General features: G+C 39.0%; 1 protein-coding gene across 1 annotated transcript in view; it reads right to left on the bottom strand.

Moving 5' to 3' along the window:
• ankrd13b (ankyrin repeat domain 13B) overlaps positions 1-23,543 on the bottom strand; it is a 53,247-nt gene that overhangs the window by 6,318 nt on the left and 23,386 nt on the right. The window contains exons 2-12 of the mRNA XM_024277826.2: positions 20,024-20,159; positions 13,554-13,678; positions 11,821-11,866; positions 11,536-11,679; positions 10,685-10,925; positions 7,297-7,363; positions 6,222-6,303; positions 3,362-3,426; positions 1,284-1,420; positions 570-727; positions 302-490 (exon numbers count right to left, since the gene is read on the bottom strand). Coding sequence (XP_024133594.1) covers positions 302-490; positions 570-727; positions 1,284-1,420; positions 3,362-3,426; positions 6,222-6,303; positions 7,297-7,363; positions 10,685-10,925; positions 11,536-11,679; positions 11,821-11,866; positions 13,554-13,678; positions 20,024-20,159 — 1,390 coding nt within the window. The remainder of the gene's footprint in view (positions 1-301; positions 491-569; positions 728-1,283; positions 1,421-3,361; positions 3,427-6,221; positions 6,304-7,296; positions 7,364-10,684; positions 10,926-11,535; positions 11,680-11,820; positions 11,867-13,553; positions 13,679-20,023; positions 20,160-23,543) is intronic.

Below are 23,543 nucleotides of genomic sequence, written 5' to 3'. Positions count from 1 at the left end.
GTATAAGTAGGACAACTTGCTGAATCATTGACTGACAGATAAAACACATTCATGTAAACTGGGTAAGCTAGCAGGAGAGCGTGTAAACAAAGGATTGATGGGAAATGAAGACTCCACATCAACAGCTCCGCCCACAACTGAATTACTGATGAACCCGTGCCGCTCTGCAGAAACTATGTCCTAGAAAATGACCGTTTTTAAAATCATCATCATCATCTGTAATTCAAAGCACACCGTTAACACTTTGAAAACAGATGAGCGATGTGTGTCTTTATCGTGGTCATGTGGAGTCTGATCTTACTGCTGGAGCTGGAGCTGGAGACGCTGGAGGAGTCGCTGCCGGGCGAGGGGGTGTCTATCCTGGGCGTGTCCCTCTGACCGTCTCCGTCCACCCCCATCTCGCCGTCGGAGCGGACGTTGGCTCCGTCCTCACAGCCGTTCAGGTTGCTGAAGGTGATCCTGGCGTTCAGGATGTGGTACAGGGGGATTTCTGCAGAGAAATGGAGGGATGTACCGCGTCACCACCTTTCCTCTCGGCTCATCGCCGTTTCTCTCTCTTCCGCGCTCACCGATCTTGACGGGAAATCCGGGTGGCAGCCTCAGGGTGATGAAGTCCCGCAACTTGGCGAAGAGCGCGTTGGAGATGGCCATGAGGTCGATGATGGGGACCACCTGCTCTGCCAGGGACAGCGGGTGGGACTCGCACAGCCACATCTTAGCTTTGAACCTGCAAATGAGAACGCAGCTCAACCGGAGGAGCTGGTTGATGAACGCCTCAGAGGGCCATTCGTCCGCGTGGTCAGAGGGGCGGCAGGAGGCTGATAGCATCTCAGTGAGTTGATGACTGGTGCTAAGAGGCGGACAATCAATTCTCGCTCTAATTTGCGTGATAATGAACGCAGGATTGAGAGGCGGCTCAACAATTTATCCTCATCGTGTCCTGCCACTTTTCATTTGACGGTGAGGAGGGATGGAGCTGACAGCCGAACACTGCCCAGCGGTCAGGGGGGAGCAGCTTTTCTGATAGATGAAGGGCTGCTGCTGCTTTTTTTAACCGCTTCTTTTATTTTGGTGTCATTTCCTAAAAAAACGAGTGAAGAGGATGTGTGGTGAGTCATCACTGCAGAGCTGTGAGACTCTCCACATGTATAAGTATGTGTGACCAGCCTGCACGATCATTTGAGTTTTGCCTCAGGATCATGGTCAGCCCCCATGCAGGGCTTTTCTTCCTCCATTATTTGGCCTGTGCTATGAATTCAGAGTGCCTGCGTCCCCCCCCTCACCTCTGGGTCTTGGTAGTGAGGTGGCACGGGTGGCCGATGTCCCTCAAAGTGGAGGAAGAGCCGGGGTTAAAGTATTCCTCAGCCGTCAGCGCCGCAGGGTTCGTCACCGCGGGAGACGACATCTGGGTCACCAGCGCCTGGAACAAAATAAATAGTAACTGAATAATTAATGTCGGCCAGAAACCAAAAGATGATTAATAAAATATAAGCAAGGGAAACTTCAGAGGTTTAAAGACTAACAGAAAGTGATATTTATGTGATTTATAAGGTCTTTAAATTGGTAAAAGTTTGTACATAATTCCACGCTTTTAAAAACAGAACAAAACTATTTAATTTATATGCATTAACAATTAAAAAAGAAAGGTTTAGTCCAAAAACTAAATATTTTCAAGCAAAACATCCTTGTAAACAAATTTCCTTTTCATATAATAAGAGCATCAATTCCTCGTGTGGAATCTTATCATAAAAAGTTGCCATGCGGGTTGACGCTAAATAAACTATAAGAAAAAGTGGCAACATTTTATAATAAGATTCTTAAAAAGCTTTATTAACACATTAATAAATATTATTGATGTGTTTATAATGTGTTAGTAAGACATTTATTAGCTCAATTATCATTAATAAGGTTTATTAACATACTTATAAGATTTATTAATATCTAATGTTATACAATTGTCTAGAAAGGCCATATTAATAAACTGCTTACAAAATAACCAAATGTTTAACCATCTTTGTCAACATTATATTGAGTGTTTCAGCACCTAACGTGTTACTGAAAAAGTTTGCACATAATTACACAAACTTATAAAAACGATTAAAAAATATTTCATTAAAATGCATAAACAGCTAAAACAAGATTGACAGATTTCATATCTGTTATTCATTCAGTAAAATTATTCTGCTTTTTTTTTAGATTTTCAACATAAGTAGAGTATGGTAAGCCAAAACCCTCAAAAAAGTATATATATATTTTTTGTTAAATATGTTTTTTTAGGAGTTGCAGCTCCAATAAACCTTTTAAAATTACACAGTTTGAATGAAGCGTAAGCAGAAAAAAGTTGAATTGTGTCAACGTCTTTAGGGGTAATGCTAAATGAGCAATAAGAAAAACTCAAAAACCTTTCATTGAAAAACAATGAAAAAAATGAAATATTTTAGTCAAAAATGTTTTCCAACATAACATCCCTTTGACAGATTTCATATCCCAAAAACAAAATCCCAAGAGCATCAATTCCTCTTGTGACTCATTGTAAAAACATTTTCTGCAAAAGGGTTTGTCATTCTGCAAAATTATTCTGCAAGTTGGTATGGTAAGATGAAACGCTCAAAATGCACTGATTTATTTATTTATTTTTTTTGTACACACATTTGCATTTTCTCCTAAAAAAATTCCTCCTTTTCTTTCTTTAGGAGCTCCAACAAATATTTTAAAATTAGTAGCAAAAAAAAAAAAAATGTCAGGAACCCAAATGAAATATATGTGTAATAATACCAAATACTCGTAAAGAGAGACTTTTATTTTAACTCATAAACTCAGAATGAACAGCTTTAATGATGCACAAAATAAAAAGTCGTGGAGGGGGGTTTCTGAGTGGCATGAAAGGAGGAGTGAGAGCGTGGACGAGCAAAGGCCGTAATGAGTGGGAGACAGTGAAGAGATGGCTGCTGGGAGCATAAGGACAGAGCTGTTCTCAGAACATATCAAACATTTTCAGCCTCTCGGAGCAGATTGGGAGTGAGAAGCAGAGGGTCGGACGGAGAGGATTCAGCTCGCCGCTTTTCCACTGAGACACAGAGAGGGCTCTGCAACAACCACACTAGAAACCGCCGTAGCTAAAGTTCATACAGCGTGAATCCACACGCTATCATCATTTAACACTACATAAAAAATTAAAAAAACCCTCAGAGGGTCAATATTAAAAAATCAAGGCTGGACTGGTTCAGTGTTCAATGAGAACGTGAACATGACCTTATTGGATGGATTTAACCTGCATTGTCACGTACATAACAACATTTATCATAAAATAAACAATAAAAAAGTGCAAAATAAGAATGATCCATGGAGCACGTTTACTCACCCCATTGTTGGGTCCCATGTGTTGTTCAGCGATCCCGAGAAAGTTCTGCAGTGGAGTCTTCCCGCCTAAAACCAGACGACATCAAAGAGTCACAAAAATACACACGACTTCATGCAGGTGGAGAGTGCAAAGTAGTCTTAAACTGGCAACATTTCCCCACTTTAAACCATTTTTAAAAAAAAAATTGTGTGCGAGCATCAAAGTATGCTTCTGTGCATATTCTTTAACTCAAACGTACAGAGCCATGGACATGACTGAGGAAAATAATTATTGTTCCCTCAAATTTACTGAGCACAAATTAGCATTCTATTGGCACAAACTAGTATTTTGTGCGGATTAATTAGTACTTTGTCTGCACAAATTACAAAATGATATTTTGAACAGCAAATACTAGAAGTGAAATAAACAATGACAACATCAGTTATACTTTTTTAATCATGTTTGACCTCCGACTGTCTGCACTTTTGGTTGTGTCACCTTTAGAGAAATAAATGTAGTGTGTTCTAATGTATGATAGATAAAATGCAGGGATTTGGGAAACACTTGTGACAATAAATGATGATAACTTTGAGTCCAGATTGCTAAGGATGCAATTTCATGAAAAAAGAGAAACAACTCATTCAAGAGTCAATGCAGCGCTTCCACGAAGAAGCCTCAGTCCTGCATATTAGCAGCATGCAGATGGGAAATGTGACCTCAGAAGGGCTTGTGATGGTTGATGCTCGCTGACAGCCACAGTCCAGGGAGGGAAGCAGCAAATGCGGATGGATTTTTGATCCAGAACCAACGAGGTGATAGAACGGTAACTGGAGCCTCTATAGCAGGGATGTCAAACATACGGCCTGTGGCCGTATCCAGCCCGCCAGATGGTTTAATCCAGTCCAGTCATTAAGAGAAAAAAGTATAAGGATGTTAAAAAAAAGCAAGTTTCTAGCCTATTCCTGTGGCGAGTTCTGGTTCTGTAAAGAAATTACCGCAATGCGCAATTCCGCCACTAGGGGGAGTACAGGAAAAGCAGCCAATGCAGGAAAAGATTATTGGACATTTCTTTGTATTTAGCACACTGACAAAAACGTTTTGAATGTTTTTGTTACACAGGATTTGAATGCTGATATTGTTGGCCTAGTGAGGGCCAAACGATGCTGAGTTTCAAGAGAGAAAGGGACGTTAACGCCAAAGTCTTGTGTTCACAAATGTTTGCAAGTTTAATTTAGTTTTTTTTACTGATTTGCACATTTATATTTTAGGCAGAGTTTTTATTTATTTTTTTTACAGCCCCCTCTTGAGTTTACTATCAGGATTGCCTCAATGTCAGATGTAAAATATTCAGTCTGTATAAAATTATATAAGAGAAATCCATTTAATTTGAAATCCGGACTCAAACCAGTACCAAAAGCAGTACTGGGCGCGAATAAGTACCGGGTTAAGGTTAGGGTACTGGTACCGGATGAGTCCTGTATGGTACTGCATCTACTACCGCATCCTCTGGGTTGAGGACCTTTGATTTTACAACCAGCCAGCACATCAAAAAAGTGACAAGTTGGTGACACCCAAAACATCAAAAAGTGACGCAGAGGGGGCCTTAACCAAATGTCAATATGTGACGACTTGGGGTGAAATGTGTAGACTCAAGTCAGGGGATGGTTCATGGTTTCCCCATTACTGTGATACAACTAGAGGCAGGTAGAGGTCAGAAACTGAACTCAAGTAGGAGTGCAGTCGCTTCAAAAGTTGCAGTAAAAGTTTTCATTCAAGCAAAACTGAAGAGTTACAAAGTAACTGGTAAAATACCAATCGAAGTATCTGCAGTATGTGGTGGGATTTGAGCATCGGGCGCGGTGCTGACTCAAACTCAGCTTTGGTTGGACACATGGCGTGTTCAATGATGTGATCAAGGGGTGGAGTCCATAAACCAACATGGGGGAGAAGCTGATGGTTCTCCACCTGAGATTTATGATAGTATTCCTATTTGCATCAGACAAACACATCCAGACATAATGGGGTTGACCCGTACGGCTGCCGCAGGTTTTTGGGTTGTCCAGGATCACGGAGGGTCGTAGAGAGGTGCGGCCACATCTTAAGGAGAGGTGTTCCCTTGTTGTTTAAAATGGAACGTACCATTGGTGAGTGTGTGGTAAGTGTACTGTGAAGTACTTTTGAGGATAATGAAAACTGCACGCACTTATGATGTATGGATGCCACTTTTGACGATGCCCTTACACCATACTCTAGTTCAGGGGAGTCCACAGTCAGTCCTCGAGGGCCAGCCTCCTGGTGGTTGTCCAAAAATCCTGTCTAATCTGCTGCGGATTACCTGGATCAGGTATGTTTGGCCAATAAGGAGCTTCAATGGCAGGTTGGTTGAAAACATGTAGGACACCGGCCCTCAAGGGCTGGATTTGGACACCCCTGATTTAGTTGTTGGTACAAGAACTGGCCCTGAGTGTGAATGCCGCACACATGGGGTGTGCAGGGGGTCCATAGGTGCCCCTAAAATACCCTCATGAACCACTCCCTGATTGACCAAATTATGTACTGCACTTACACTGCGACCAGCACTTACGTTTGTCTGCAGGATTTTAGAGAGTTGAAAAATGTATACGCCATCCCTGTTATCTCACCTACTCTGCTCTTATTTGCCCTTACAAGTTGTGTAAGTCTTCACAACAACTCGCTGCTTGTGTCATGTCCGTAGAAAAAAATGTGCATGAACTTTTTGAATCTACAGTCTCACCAAGTGGTCTACGATCTTAACAGTTACTCCCAACAGGCTTGTCCGAATCCTACCTTAACGGCAGTTGTGACTGAGGCATGACTTGTTAATACTTTTGGGTCCAACCTTCCCAATGAAGAGAATCACCTTTTGTCTTGTTCTTGTTCTGATCCGTCAGATGGTCGCTTCTGGTTCTGGTGATCAGCTCTACGTTGGAGGCTGCATACACCTGAAAGGACAGATTATGTCCTGACTTGTTCAAAGATAGAGTTTTTGATACACTGTGATTTCCTGCATACATTTCTTTTACATTCTGCCCCTCAAAGGTTAAATGTATCCATGATGGACGAACCCATCTTTGTAAGTGAGACAACTACCAGAATCCCTGACTGATTTTTTTTAACCAACTAAATGTAGATGGGATCAGAAACATTCTAAAATATTCCAGACATAAAGTTTGAATTTGAGTGTCATATATTCAAACATGATATATAGCGTTACCTGCAATAATGCTAGTGTGAATGCTGTAAGCTTAATGTGGATGCTGAAGATGCGGAAACAGACAGCTAGCTAAAAATGCTGAGGCTGAAAATGCTGAAGCCAAAACCTTTATAAAATATTGACTAAATTAAACACTATCCAAAAAAAAAAACTGGAAAATTGTCTAAATTAGCCAAAACAGCTAGCATGATAATAAAATATTAGCTAAACTCTAAATTATATGCATAAAAAAACTGGAAAAATGTTTAATTTAGCCATAAACAGTTATAATAATGAAAAAATATTAGCTAAATGCCATATCAACCAAAACACTGGAAAAAGTCTAATTTTGCCAAAACAGCTAGCATAATGCTACAATATTAGTTAAACTCTAAATTAACCTAAAAAACTGGAAAAATATCTAAATTAGCCAAAACAGCTAGCATAATACTATAATGTTAGCTAAACCCCAAAACTCCAAATTAACCTAAAAACTGGAAAAAATTCTAAATTAGCCAAAACAGCTAGCATAATACTAAAATATTAGCTAAACTCAAATTATGTATTTTAAGCATTTTCAAAGTGCAGAACGTTTTTTTAAAATATTTGAGCAATTTCTCATTCATTTCCTACCGGGCATATTTTGCTCAGTATGTCAAAAACTATAAAGTCTTAGAATACCAAAAGTACAAGCAGTTCACACAGTAATGCAGGCCTCCGAACAAGGCAGTTGGAGTTCTACCTTAGCTTCATATCCATTCACCATCTCAGTCTTCTCACTCCTCCAACCAAGGATGCCCGTCTTATTCCTGCAACAGCAAATTCATATTCTTCAATTTATTTATCAGAGAATGTTAAAGCACTTAAAGCTGAGAATCGGTTATCAGACAGTCATCAAACGTGTGCCTGCTGTGAGATCACAGACCACTGCAGGGTCAAATAGACTTTTATGGGAATGATGCTTTTGTAGTTCCTAGATATTTATGTCCTGCAGAAGTCCTGGAACCACTTTGTTTCCACGGTTCTTCTGTCTAAATGATCTGAACCTTTGAGCGACCAAAAAAAAAAAAGTGGGGGAGAGAACAAGATTTAGGCTCTTAAAGTACATGCTACTGTGCTAGCACAGCTAGGTGCATCTTGGACACAGATTATGTGTTGCCCACATGAACTTCCATCAGTTTTAGTGTTGATTGAACGTAAATAACATTGACTATGTTTTAAAACCTGTCAAACATTAATAAAAACATACATCGAAGAACCAAACTAGCATGCTACCCTTGTGTTGCTAGCACCTATGTTAGCATACAGTTCACGGTTCCTTCCTGATTTCTCTCTATTGAATGTGATTTCTGTCCTGTGATGATTCCTCTCCATCGGATTATTTTGTTGTCAAGGTTTTTGAAGTCGATTACAAAACATTACGTCTCCTTTTGTGGTTCTTTTTGTATTTATTCGGACCTCCGTCGTTCATCACTCGGGAAGACTCAACGCGTAGTAATACCGCATGTCTGTCACAGCTATGAACGGAAACTAAATCTTATACAGGGCCCCAAAATTATTTCAAAATACACTAAACAAACCAAAACACACATGTGTCGGGGATATCCAAAGTATGTTTGAAATTATTATGGGATGGCCACAGGACCTACGGCTTGTTGGTCATTTTGTGGTACATTTTGAAATTTGGCGATTTTTACATTTTCCAACAAAATAGGGGAAAAATATAATAGTTTGAGCAAGCTCACACAAATGCACACATGCCACCAGATTCAGTCTACAAGTAAAGCCTGATTGACCTTTGACCTCGGAAAGAAGCTCCCATTATGAATCAAAAAACGAACAAACAATAACAGTACTATGCCTACAAATTTAAACTCCTTTCAGGGAAAAATAAAGAAAAATGTTGGTTTTAGAAGTTGTAGATTTTTAAGATTGATCCCGTGGCGAGCTCACAAAAGTGGCGTTCCCCAGCGACCCAGGTCTGGTACTGGATGAAGGTTAGGGTTAGGATACCAGTGCGGCCCATGTTCCGGTACTGGTATCACAGTGCTATATGACATGAACATGCATAAGGAATGTGGGCGCGGTTAACAGAAAAAATCTGTCGCCAAGGACATCCAAGAAACTACTTTTGCTGATTCTTCTAAAAATGACATAGACGTGTTTGTCACCCCCAGGCGACCAAAAAATATTATGGTTGCTATGGAGATAAAAACAACAAAAGAGCCGCCAATTTGAAAAATTTGTCAATAAATTAGTCAGGTGCAGTGATCTGTGTGCAGCTGCCACGTAAACTCTTTGTCAGGTGGGTTTGAATGCAAGAAATTACCACCAAATTAATAGAAGAAACTAATATTTCAAAACCTCGTTGGTTTTTTGTGATTCATTTGTCAGGATGAAGGCCAGATTTAAGCTTCCTCGTGAAAAGTTCCAACGCTCTGCAGTCCAATTAACTGAGAATTGGTGACATTTTTGTTCTTAACCCTAAAAGAACTCCAGATTCTGGAGTGGGAAAGAAATGAACTCCAAAGATGGATGTCCTGTCAGAGGTGCCTGACAAAGTGGTTTGCTCCAAAGCATCATAAATAGATTATTGGCATGTAGACAGGAGTGCTGAGCTGGGGAAACGCACAGAGGTGACACTGGGGCGGAAGTCTGACAGGGAGATAATTGTTCTTCCAGAGAGCAGCTCTCCCGCTCGCTTTAGCTGAGCTGCTCTCCATCTTTTTCCTGCTTGTCTCGGAGGGGTTTCTTTAGCAGATTCTTTGCTTCCGTTTTATCCTCCCTGCCTGGAAAACCATCATTGTCCCCACATTTTGTGCTTCTGTTTGGAGCAGTAACAGGCGAGGCTGGAAAAGGCCTGTCCAGGAGGGGCCCTGATCCACTTTATTATAACGGAACTTCACTGATTCCAGATTTTTAGAATGATTAAAGCATGTTGGATGGATTTCATGTTAAAATTTGATCTATTTATTGTAGTATCCAATAATTCTGCTGTAAAGGTACATTTAACACCCTTTTTAGCCCAAATTCTCTTCTATCTCCTGATTATCCCATTTTTCTTACTTTTATTTTTAAACTTTTGCTACTTTCTTTTTATCCTCTGATAGTCCATGCATCTCAATATTAATCTCAACATTTAATCTCGTAGATTTACGAGATTAAAAGTCATAAATGTACCCTATGACTTTTAAAGTCATAAATGTACGACTCTATTTTTGTAATTTAGCAGTTACGACTTTTTTTCTCATAAATTTACGAGATTTAAAGTCGTAATTTAAAAAATAAAAATGTTGTTGTCCTAATATATAAAAATTTAACATTTTGCAAATAGCTTTTGCATTTTCAGTAAATTCCAGCAGTAATTAAAGAAAATTGTCGCCATTTACAGCAAAAAGCTGCAGCATCTTTTTAACAAAAACACGAGCATTATCGCTGGTAATGCAACATTTCTAGTTTAATCTTGTTTTAATACCAGGAAGTAATGAAGACAATTCATTAAAGTCTAACAAACTATCATCATCATTGTCTTCATTTTTAGTTAGTTTAAAGCTAATGATGGTTAAGATGTGAGCTTTACATCCAGTTTGCACATGACCCGATTAGTCGACTAATCGGAAAAAATAATCAGTGATTAGTCGACTATTAAAATAATCGTTTGTGGCAGCACTAAGAAGAAACTATTTAGAAGAAACTATTTAGGTTAAATTGATGCATTCTGACTGCAGAGAAAGACTCCCGCCTGCATGACATCCGTCACAACAGCAGAAGTGGTTTTTCCCTTTAAAGCTGCACCAGAGCGGTAGAATCCGCCTCAGCTCTGATGTCTGTGCAGCACAGTGCTGCTGCTCCTGATTGTGTTTTTTTGCAGGCTGTCAAATGCATCTTGACAGCCATCAGAAAACCCGCCTGAACCTGCTTCCCCTCAGCGTCGGAGAACAGAGGAACGACGACAGAAATTCAGCCGCTGAGGAAAAAGGGTTTTTCTCTCTGGTGTTGCTGACTCAGTCCTTTTTGAGTCCAGTTATTGCTTCTGGAGTAAATTATATATTTTTCTCTTGAAAAAGAAGTGTGAGGCTGCAGGTTTCTTTGCATTTATGTCCCAAATTCCATCCGGTGTGCATCCGTACCTTTCAAAGGTGATGTTGCGCGTGTCCAGCTGAGTGGTCACCACCGGGGCGGACAGCCGGGCCGCGACCTGCTCGTTGCTGGGCTTCATCGCCCCCAGAAGACCCAACCCGCCCACGGTGCTGCAGCAAGCCCCGCCCCTTCCCCGGCCAGGTGAGAGCGCCGCAAGAGAGGAGACGCACAGGGTCTCGCAGAACACCAGCTGCCTGTCGTGGTCGACCTCCATCACCTCCGCGCTGGAGTCTGGAGGACGGGAAACAGGAGCATCCTGAGATTTGAGGCTCTGCTGGCTGAAGAATTCACGTCGAGACACGGCGGATCATTTTACAAGACGGTTACAGAAACAGTTTAAAAACATTTTTACTGAAGAGTGTTGAAGGATCACTCAAGTTTTTCAATTTTTAACATGTTTTCTGATGATGGAGGAGATATATAAAGAAGATTAAGCTAAAAAATGACAGAATTTTTGCTAAAAACTGCATAATTAAGAAAAAAAACTGTGAAAATATATTTTAATAATAATGTTTTTTAACCCTTTAACACCTGAGGCATAGCCTGTGACACTAAAACACAAAATCTTTAATATACTATAACTTTTTAACCGTTAACATGATAATTCCAGCAGATTTTGAAGGAGAAAAGCGGCGTGAGCCGCTTTTCTCCTTCAAAATCTGCTGGAATTATCATGTTAAAAATTAAAGAACTTCAGTAAATTAAAGAACATAAACACTTGAGCTCTGATGTTAAACGGTTAAAGCAGTAAAAGAGTCATTTGGACTCGTTTTGTACTGATCAAAACCAAAAATGATTTTTTTAAAAGTGGACAAACTGGTTTGAGTTTGATTTTTTCTACCTTGTCCTCTGAATATGAAGCTTCGGTTGCCTCTTTGCCAGGTCATCTGTTCAAACCCCATGAGGGTGGTGTCCACGCGCAGACACTGACCGCTCTTCCACACTCTGTAGGTGTCACTGGGGCAGATCCGGGACACCAGGGGCACTGGGGGCAAACGCAGACACACGGGAACTCAAAACGTGCCGCCGTTCAGAGTAAGAGGATGAAAGGGACGTCCTAAAACTCCAAAGAAGAAGACAGTCTGGATTATCGGAGGATGAGGAGGATTGCAGGGTCTGGACTCACCCCAGCTGGTGAACTCCCATTTCATCTCCACATAGAAGTCCTGCGCCTGGACGAGAACAGGAAATGGAAAGCGTGAGACGGATGAAGGAGCATCGAGCGGCGATGAGGAGGAGATATAGGAGATGAAGAGAGATGAGATGTGGTTGAAGAAACGGAGAGAGCAGAACAGCAATCAGGAGAAGGAGAAAAATAATAAAAGATGGAGAGAGTCTGGGTGCTTGGCTCAGAGATGCTTGTGTGGGCCGTGATGTGGGGGAGTCACAGCTGATGGATGGAGGGACAGAGAGGGCGAGGATGTGGGCGGGGCCAGCGGCCACTGAAGAACAGCGTGTGTTCATAAATCTCTTTGGGGTTTGGATGCATCTCCACGAGCACAGCCTGCATCTCTGGCCCTGAGATCTTTCCACCGTGCTGCAGCGTCTTTAACGGTTAAGGCCCGGGGGCCGGATCCGGCCCTCCAGATCCTTTTATTTTATTGTTATTATTGGCCGATGTTATCTTGCGCTTATTTCTAAGTTGTATACTTCTGATGAATATATTTTTATGGAGAGTAAAATATTGAAAGTTATTTAAGGTTTAAGTTGATTTATTCTGGAATGATCTTCCTGCCTTTTTATTATTCATAATTATGCTAAAAAGTTACGGTTTTAAAGTTTTGTAAATTGGCATTCCGCTAGCTTTTAGGACTATTTTGGCATTTACTAAGATCGTTTAGGCTATTTTGGAGTTTAACTAATATTTCAGCTACATGCTAGCTTTTTAGGCTAATTTAGGCTTTTTTTCATCTTTGTGTCCCTTTTGGAGTTTAGCTGCTATTTCAGCTTCATCCTGTTTTGACCTTTTTTTTTTCTTTTTTACATTTTTAGACTGTTTTGGAGTTAGGCTATTATTTACACACTAGCTGTTTTGGCTAATTTAAGCTTTTTTCAGTTTTATGTTATTTTGAAGTTTAGCCATCTTTTACATACCAACTCTTTTGGCAAATTTGTTTTTTTTTAGGGCTTTTTTTGTGAATTTTGGAGTGAATATTTCAGCTTCACGCTAGCTGTTTTGGCTAATTTAGGCTTTTTTTTGGTCCATTTTATAGTTTAGCTAATATTTCAGCTACATGCTAGTTGTTTTGGCTAATTTAGGCTTTTTTTCTTTTGTTTTGTTTTTTAGGCTAATATGGCATTTAGCTAATATTTTAGCTGGCTATCAGCTTCAGCGATTCCAGCTATCAACTTCTCCGTTTTCAGCTATTCGCTTCTGCGACTTCAGCTATCAGCATCTTCACCATCCAAATTCAGCTTACAGCATTCACACTATCATTATCACAGATAATGATATATATCTAGTTCATAATTATGTTAAAAAGTTAAGGTTTACCAGATGTTGTTTTAGAGAGTCTAAATGTTTATCCCCCATCCTAAGGTGTTTTTTGCATTTTGGCCCCTTGTGCGATTGAGTTTGACACCCCTGCCTTAAGGGGTTAGCGATGACTCAGATTACCCAGAATGCCACATCCCTTTGGTGAATTTTCCATTTTGAACTGTAAACAAAGTTATAAATACCTTCAAAGAGATGAATTTATGCTAAAATGAAGATTTATCTTTGGCTGAAATGAAAGCTCTCTTTGATGTCCACCTGCTATAGGAAATGTCATCTAAGACGTGCACATCCCGCCTGTGTGCTTTGTTTTTGTGTGGGGGGTCTTTGGAGATTAGTGGTTGTAGTTGTGTGTGAAATCCCACTTGGCGCAGCCGTTCCAGCAGGACAGGGATGCCCGCCAGCCTCTTGGCAGTCCTCTGGTAGTCACGGTAACGGAGCACAAGCCGCACCAGCTCTGGGTCTCTGGTGCTCACCGCCTCCTGCAGAACTGGAGGAGAAGAAGAAGGGATAGACGGTTAAAAAAAAGGAAAAAAAAAAAAAAAAACTCGGCTTCATGTAAAATTGATGCCAGTGAGCGATTGAAGGCGGCAGCGAGAACTGCCAAAAGTGAAGTAGGCCAAACGGAAAGCTGGTCGGACTAATCACTGAAACCCGTCCATCATCCATCACAGAGCCGCTCTGAATGTAATCTTCCAAGCTGTTTCACACAGGAAAGCCTGAGTCCTCACTGTTTGTAGGTTAAGTCCAACATGTATAACAAAGTCTGAACACAATTCCAACTAATACCTGCAATAAAAAAGAGACTCATTCTCCACTGACAACATTTCAGTTCCTATAAAAATCCATGCTAATAGAAATGATGCTTTAAAATCCCAATTTTTTATTAAAAAAACATTCCCAGTAGTGTTTTAATTATGATTATGAAGTTTTGAACAAAAATCCAACAGCCCAAATGTCTTAAAAAGCCATTTTTCATGTTGATCTGAAGCCTCTGTTTCCAAAATCTCCTCTGAGGGGGCGTGGCTTTTGGAGCTGAGCATTTCCTTTGCTCCCCCTAGTGGCAGAACTGAACATTGTAGCCATTTCTTTAAAGAACCAAAACTCTCTGTCCTCAACCGTCATGACAGATTTCAGAGTCAGTCCAAAACTTTCCAGTCAGCGTTTTACCTTTTTGGACTCTTATATGGAGCAGTAAGCAAAGGTGGATTAATCCTACTTTGATTTTCTGTTGGACCAAAGCCTCATTAGGAGCGTTAACCTGTAATAAGAAACAAACAGCAGAAAATGCTGCCATGGCTGCTAAAAGTCAGAAATCCAGAGCGAAAATATCTCACAGTCTTTTTATTATGCTTAAACTGTTAAAAAGAGATAACAAAAACACATCAAGCTTTAAATATGCTACTTTTCACACCCACTTCCTCCGTTTGCCAGAGGTCCACACTGAAGTGACAAAGCCAAAAGAGAAATATTGTCTGGCAGAGCCTGATAATAACGTGTTAGAAAGAATTGACAGCTTTTTTTTTTATTGAAAAAGAAGAAAAACAGGAAAAACAAGTACTTGAAGTGGAGTCAGCTCATAAAACTGTTGTTTAGTAACACAACTGGAGGGTTCTAGTAAATAATTGATTACTGTTTTTAATGTTACTGTCGTCATACCAGTGAAAAAGGCATGACTCAGCGTTTGTGTGCCTCTTTTAGAGCATGCTCTCAAATTACTAAATTAGAAGGAAGGATGCCAACAAATGACTTCATCCCCATTGGTCTGAAAGACGTTATAAGAAATGTTCAACCGTCTGCGTGATTGAATAAGAATATTGATAAGCAGATAATAGTCCAAACATGAGCAAATCTTCTCAGAAGGGGACGTCCAAAGAGTTAGAAATCAGAGAAAAAACATTTAAAAAAAGAAGATATGAAAATGATTTGTATTAAATCATCATCATTTGTACAGTTCATTAGAACCGGGGATCAGAATCAACAAAACTGATCAAAACACAAAGATTTAGACAGAAAAAAAGTATTTGTTTCTACTTTTTGATCATTGAACTACAAAACCAGAAAATAGTCTCCACAGTTTTTCCATCCTTTAAAATTCTTCATCACTTTAAGTATTTTGGAGAAAAGTCAGAATAAAAAGTTGTTTTTTTCCCCCCTGATGCATGTTGATTGTATCTGCCTTCAGCTCTGCAGTACTGATTATCAGCGCGTGGCTGCGTTACATGCTTCAGAATCCGCTGGAGTTACGTTAAAAATCTGTTGAAAAGTTACCATAACCAAGATAATGTAAAGCTAATTGTTGTTTGTTTGTTTTAGATCTTTTATGTCAGCAAGAGGAACTCCAGTCTCATTTTTTGAACAGAAAACACTCTCGCTTGTTTTACTTTGAAAACAGGAAGCTTCACCAACACTTTATTTTGAAGATTTGATTGGTTCCGGTGACGGTAGTGCTGTTCATTCGGCTTTGCTTTAGTTTATAAACTTAAAATCCAACATTATTCTGCATTTCAGAGCAAAAAAATACACCGCTCCCGAATAATACTATATTTATATCTTGGACGTCTCGAATATTTGAATTTTCAGGAAAAGTATTGATAGATGAAGTCAGTTGTTGCAATATCTGAGTGCTCAGATACTCGTTAAAGTCCTAATAGGTACGGCAGGCCCAGATTCTATGGCAAGCCAAAGGCGTCAATAATCACCAGGAGAAGCCCCGTAAAAAAACGGCATATTGGCAGTGAAAAACGCCCATTTTGGAACAACGCAAGACGTGCTACTTTTAAAATATGCGTTAAAAGCAGCGTTTTTCATAGTCAATACTCCGTTTTTTACTGCACTTTTCCTGGTGGTTATAGACCTCTTTGGCTTGCCATAAATCCAACTCTGTACACACACCAAAGCGTTCTGGCGGATCTCCTATAGCTGCAGATCCCGCCAGGTAAGGGGTCCCCCGTCTAGGTGGGGGGCTGCCTCTGCTGTCAACTTAGAACTGGTGCGGTGCCGGAGAATTCAACAGTTTAATTCAAACAAAGCATCACAAGGGCCCGCTGTGGCTCCTGACCGTAGTTTGTTCGTACTTCTTCCACGGTTTTAATTAATTCATGTTGCATTTGTGACAATTTCACATAAAAGACCACAACTTTTCTCATTTTTTCCACGTATATTCATGTTTGACCAGTTTTCATGTGTGACTGTAAAGCGCTTTGGGTCTTTGCTATACAATTATACGTTATTTACCATTCAGATAAATGTTCCCAGGGTAAAAAGACTTCAAAAGTTGATGAAATGTCCCTTTGTTCTAGTTGATTTTTCACTAAAAGTTTCTTGGTCCAAACAAGACCCTCACTGTTTCTGTTGACAGGTTCGCTCTCTCTTCTCGCTCTACAGAAACAGAAACTCTGGGAACAACGAGGCCGCGACTGAGGCTCTGAATGAGGCCTCATTCACAACTTCCAAAGAACTTTTCATGATCAATTCAAAACATTTGCATGAAAGACTGGAATCGTAGCTGAACTTCACAGAGGATCCAGCAGCACAGACGGAACAATGACATTAAATTTGCAAATATAACAACTTAATTAGAATGATTGTGTAAGAAATATATCAAAGTGGCTTCAAAACTCAACCTAATAAGCTAAAAATAAATCAAATTTAAAACTTGAATCCATGGCAAATGGGATTGAATAAAGATACAGTGTTTTTGGAGGAGTGTATGGGATATATAGATAAAATAATTTGAATTTGGACGTATACAAGGAAGAATAATAATTGCCTTGTTGTGTAAGAGCATTAACATAGTTTTTATTTGAATGTGGACACAGGAAGTGATGTCATGTTTAGTTCTGGAGAGACAGACAAATAAAGTGAAAAAAAGAGGGAAAAAAAGTAAAATATCTGAGGAACCCTTATATTAGATTTTTGAAAAAACATTCTATGTTTAGTTTTGATCCTACAGTTTCTGTGAGGACATTCTGCTGCAAATGTCTCCCTTTCTATTTATTGATTGATTTAAAGTCTCTCTCTGATCATCAGAGTCAGAAACAATTATCTTAAGAAATTCACCTCTGACTTGTGTGCAGGACTGTTGACGCACAACACCCCCGCCCCCCTTCCCCTCCCTTTCATTGAGAGCTCTTAATTTACACTCCCTCCCACTAGCTTACAGCCCCTCACATCTCCGATCTAACATTAACAGTGTAAGAAAACTGGTGATAAATATCCAGTCATACAGTTTTGATCCAGATTCAGAGGAAAACAAAGACGTTCATGGATCTATTTGTCAGAATGGAGCAGAGCAGGGACACGAAGCATATTTTCTACGTAACAGATTTTTTTCAAACAGCAGTTTTTGTTTGCTCCTGATTCACAACAATTTGAATAAACCTTCTAATTATTGTAATTACATAAATTTATCCCCTGCATCCTATTTTTCTCACTTTTAAGTAACTTAAAAGCTTTAAGTTTTGTTATTTTTTTAATCTAAACGATGACCTACATTGTGTTAGTGCCTTATGTCTGGACTCATTCTGGTTTTGTTTACTAATGTCAAAGTGATTTTGAGAGGTACGGAGCGCTCGGTCAGTTTTCTATTTTTGATTGCAAACAAGGTTGAGTGATTGTGAATACGCTAGCACGGCTAACATGTAGCAGTGTCAGACTGTGTTTTTTTAATGTGTTACTAAAAAGGTTTGGAGTTAGTGAAGTTACATTAAAGCCTCCCTCCCTTTTTAAAATAAAAAAAAAGTGTCATGGGGAACTTCAACGTTTAATTTTAATGATATCAATCTGTTTTTTTTTTAATAAACTAAAGCTTTGAACGTAGCTAACTTTTAGCGTGTTACAAACAAGTTCAAGAATCACTGTGAACAGTTTCTAAATAGTGAATGACAGACAGACTTATCTCTGACTCTTGCATCTATCTCTATATGGCTTATAGTTTGTGTGCTTTATATATGACAAAAGTTCAAAAATAGACCTTATAATCCGGTAGGCTCTGTAGTGCGGAAAACACTATACACACATATTTTAATTTGATCTATTTATTTCTTTTTGTTTATTCTTAACATTAATGTGAACTGGTAAAACCTATTTATGTAAGGTACTCTTTTTAATCCTAGACAGAGAATAATGAATTAATGTAATGTTGTTAAAGTTTTAAAATCCCAACAATAAAAATATCTTAAAGAAATAAACTTACAACAAAAGAATAACGTCTTTTTAGCTTGATTTTATGCAAATAAACACTCTTGCAACAGTTGGACAATCAAAAGTCTGAGTCACATGCAGTTCTTTAACCTAATTCTGTATGAGTCTGTGAAATAAAAAAGGCAAATTAAGCAAGATCTTCTGTCTTCGGAGGTTAAAGATGCTGCTTATGAGCACGGAATCAGAAGCAGACATGAGCCTCAAAGGTCTAGTCAAAGATCCCTGCCTGACTAAAGTGATACTAAAAAAACAAACAGAAAAGTTGCACTACCTGTGATAATGTTAGTGTGAACGCTGAAAGTAGTCGCTGAAAATGCTGAAGCTTTTTTCTGAAAATGGTGACGCAATTTACTTTAATTGATTAAGGAATTTACTGAAAATGCAAAAGCTATTTGCAAAATGTTTAATTTGCTAAAAAAAATGGAAATTTTGTTAAAGAACTATGAGAGTACTGAAGTTGACCAACATTTCTGAAAAAAATGCAGTAAAATTGCTTAAAAATCCCTAATACATGCCAAATTTGCAAAAAATATTTAGGTTATTATTTAAATACTGTATGAGCTGAACTCCAATTTAGCCCAAAAACCCATAGTAGATTTCAAATTAGCCAAAAAAAAAAGGCTACCTCATTGCTTAAATACTAGCTAAACTCCAAAATAGCCTAAAATTCCTAAAATAAATAAATTAGTCAAAAATATTAGCTTTTTCCTAAAATAGAAGCTAAACTCTAAATTAGCGTATAAAAACCTACATAACAGATTATCCATAAACATTAGCACGTTGCTAAAAAGTTAGCTTAACTCCAAGTTGGCATAAAAACCTTAGTACATGCTAAATTATCCAAAAAAGCTGGCACATTTCTTAAATACTAGCTGAACTCCAAAATAGCTAAAAAATTCTTAGGAAACTAAATTAGCCAAAACGTTAGCCTGTTGCTAAAATTGAAGCTAAACTCTAAATTAGCCTAAAAAGACAGTAGAAAACAAATTAGCCATTAGCATGTTGCTAAAATATTAGCTAAACTCCAAGTTTTTTAAAAATGACTATAAAAGATGAAAACATAACCCATGAATATATTTAAAGGCTTGTTGGTAATCTACTTAAAATTTAGAATTCTGAAGACTTTCTCATTCATTTTCTATGGGGCATATTTTGCTCTATAAAGTTTATAAATACCAAAAATACAAGCTGTAATGTCCTTCTGATACCAAGATTGCTAAAATCACTGAAAGTGTGATTGAGTTTTTGTGTGCTGAAAACCTGCGGAAAGGAGCAGGAGAATCACTATAGTGTGAATGATTACTAAACATTCACACAACTAAAAGCAATGCACCAAAATGCTCCTCTCAGAGTATAAAAGTCTAAAACATACCAAAAAAATGTGTTTGAAGTTCATTAATTCTTCTATGTTTACTTAACGTTTTGTTTAGAGAAAGAATCCTGTAGTTCTTGATCCACTGTTGTTTTCTTTAATTGCAGCTCAGAGTTGTACTCACACTGACTATGACATATTAGTCTATTAAATGCTTCTCATAACATATTTATCATAACCCGTATTCCATTTCCTTTCAGATCCATCACTGCAAAGCACTGTGCTGCATGTGAGTTACCTCCGCACAGACACACTCACCGGTCCATCCGTTGCGGTTCTCTTTGCTAACGTCAGCTCCGTGCTGGAGTAGGACCCTGGCACAGTCCAGGTGGTCTAGAGTGACGGCCAGGTGGAGAGGCGTCCGGCCACGGGGGTCCACCGTCTCTATGTCCGTCTGGGGAGAATGAGAAAAATAAAATGAGATACGAGAGAATCTAAGACAAGCTATGGTCTATCATTATTTAGAAGAACATGCATGTTATGTTTGACAGATTTTACATGTCAGAGGGTCACATTTATGTCAGTGAATACTCTCATGGATCCGGATGTCTTGAAGTGGAGTCCATCTGGACTTATCATCCACTCTTCTTGAAACATTTCAGCATCGGCTTCAAGAAGAGTCCAGATGTCGTGACTGAACTATGATACAGCAGGGTCCCATTCAGATGGACAAAATACTTTTGCTTTGGCGTATCAGTATCTAAATTCAATGTGTACAAACGAGTAACAAGTAATTATTGGAAAAAAACTTGGAAAAAAATTAATCGCGATTAATTGCGATTATTGTAATTGATTTTGTCCCAGTAGTTGCTCACCACTTATGTGTAAAGAATCACAAAATGAAATCACACACATTCAGATCATTTATTTTTAATTAGTGCTGTCAGTCTATTAAAGAAATTACTCTGATTAATCACACTTTTGTGATGTGATCAATCAGATTAATCACATTATTTAACCAGGTACATTTTATATGACAATATGCTGCTCTTCTATTTTTTTTTATTATTTTCAAACAAGAACAGCAAAAAACAAACAAATAAAAAGAAAGAATACAAATTATCCCACAAACTTCTCCCAAAAAAGTTGTTTGATTATTATTCAGAAGCATAATAAAGAAAATTTATGAGAAAAAAAGGAAAAAGCTGAAAAAAGGGGAAAAAAGATAAACAGAATTACAGGAAAAATGTGAAATAGACAGCAGTGCTCTTATTGGAGTAATGATAATTTTTTGGGCTGCCTGGTGTGACTTTAGCCTGGATATTTTTGTATTTTAATTCAAAATTTTATTCTTGTTGTTTTTATAAAATTACAACTAAAACTTTCATTCTATGTTGTAAAAACAGTTTGTTAAACATTTTAGGTTTTTCCACAGCAAAATGAATCCAATTATTCCAAATTGAATTTTCTGTTTTTGCATAATTATATGTCTATATAGGACTAAATAACGGTAGTGTCACATAGGACAGGTTGTGCTGATTAAAATGACACAAAACAAGCAACCAGGTAGTCTTTGTAATTGAAAATACAGAAAATTCAAAAGTAGAAAAAACTGTTTTAGACTCTATGTTCCAAAGGGTTAAAAATAAATATTCTAAATGTACAATTTTGCATTTGATTTCATATTATCATTATTTGCAGATATTAAGTGGCTGGTAAATAGTGTAACAGGCCTGTGTGTCGCATGTTAATTTCTTTCTTAATCCACACCCAACAGCCAATCAGAGTCAAGTATTCACCCAGACCATGGTATAAACTCGTTTAACCCCTTTTGGAGCCATGGGGTTGCTGGGTTACACCCAGAATGGCTCACCGATCTATCCACCAACTCAACAAGGTTTTGGACGAAGGTTGAGAGAATATTATTGAGAGTTTAGTTGAGTCCATCTATGAGTCTACTTCTGAAGCTACGTTCACAACTCTATAAGCAACAAGCCTTCAAGTGACTTCCAATAAAAACTATGTAAATATAAGGTGATGTATACATAAACTCTTACTATTCACGTTGTTAAGACCATTTTCAGGCTGCCACTGAACGTGCATTCAAAGTTAAACCAGGTCAAACTTTGACCAAACAAAGACTCGGATTTGGTAGTGATGTATGGATGGCGTTCCTTTTAACTCACGGAAGTACCAATCATTTGAAAACTGATCATGGAGGAGAAATGAATGGTTGTTGTTCATAACTGGCCAAAATTCTATGACACCAAGTCTTTCATATATGGGAGTAGAGCTGTGAGAGAAACATCTGGAGTCACCAGATTTGAACCCCTTGGACATTTCACACCAAGCCTCTCATAACTATAGGTGGCAGAAGATACCAGCAGTCGTAGAGGGAAGAGCCCTGATGAATGCAAAGCTGGGAGCTGGATGGAAAATCTTTACCTGGATGAGGTGAAGCAAAGCAGAGCTGAGCTTGAATAGAGCAAACCTTACATTCATCAGGTTGACTGAGCACATTAAAATCCCCAACTTTCACCTCAGCACAGGCAGGGCCCTTACAGTGTAGCCCCTCAAAAAAGTAAAATACATCTTTGTGTCTGAGGACTCCTAGTGATAAACAACAATGTACCAACCAGGTAAACAAACCCAGTCAAGGTCCACTTACCCTGATAGTATACAGGTGCTTTCCAATGCAATGTTTTTACAGCCTAAAGAGACCTCTTATCACTTCTTCCTGATATCCAAATGGATAAACGCGGAAGAGTAGATGAAAATACTCCACCCACTGACTGCCCTACTGATCCAGTTATAGAAGCCACTGCAACGGCAGAATTATAAATGACCAACATTAGAGGAATCGTTTCCTGAGATATCCGTAGACTTTATGCTTCTAAAAGGAGTATCACGTTTCCTTCGCTGCACTTTCAAATCATTGGAGAAATTTCCATCAGGAACATTAGGAACTTTAGGCAGAATTAGTTTGTAAAAACGCAATCATCTCAGGAATACATCGTGCCTGAATGAGATCTGCTGGAAAGAGAAAGCAGGTGAGCTGTTCTCCTCATCTGGCACACTATGATCCACCGACTGAAGCATCTGTCTTAACAAAAAGGCAGCATTTAAAACAAAGTAGGTGTTCTACGACTAACGGGCAACAGCTGCACAAATAAAAAACATCAAAAATAACATTTCCATAACACTTTCATGTTCATTTTTTGTCAGGACCAAATCTTTTCCTCCTCTGCTGAACTACAGTAATAAATGAAATAGAGATTTATCATTTCCAATTAACTTTTGTTTTTTAAAACATTAAAGACTGAGAAAAGCGGGATACACTGTGGATAGTTTGACAGTCTGTTACTGCCGCCGCGTTCTCTGGCTGCAGCTCGATGCAGCGACGTGTCCAGCGGAGCTCACGCCATGAATATGCCGGCAGACAGACCGCTATGCTGGGGTTGGATCACGCTGAAACCTCCAGAACATTTAAAACGTCCCCCGGTGCGCTTGCTGTTCGGAACGTCGGGGGTCCGCAGCTCTTGGGACGCGGCGCCTGGCCGGTTCTAGCTAGCAGCTCGGTGGTTGGAGACCTGTCTGTGATCTAGTGAGAGCAGCTGGTGAGTTAGAGGGCGGGACGCCCGCGAGCGCGGTATGGAAAGGCACGTATGAGAAAGTCCGCGATTAATGCGTCAAAAAAATTGTCGGCGTCAAAGACACGTCAGATTAATGCGTTTTTAACGCGACAAATCTGACAGCCCTAATATTTATATATATAATTATTTGCTGTAGTGGGCTTTTCCTGTGTCTTTCCCTGTTCTATAGCAAAATTTACTGAGTG

The sequence above is a fragment of the Oryzias melastigma genome, linkage group LG13 (genome assembly GCF_002922805.2).
Source record: "Oryzias melastigma strain HK-1 linkage group LG13, ASM292280v2, whole genome shotgun sequence".
In the NCBI taxonomy this organism is placed as follows: domain Eukaryota; kingdom Metazoa; phylum Chordata; class Actinopteri; order Beloniformes; family Adrianichthyidae; genus Oryzias; species Oryzias melastigma.
Note: the sequence above shows the minus strand (reverse complement) of the source record. Positions and strands in the feature narration are given on the sequence as shown.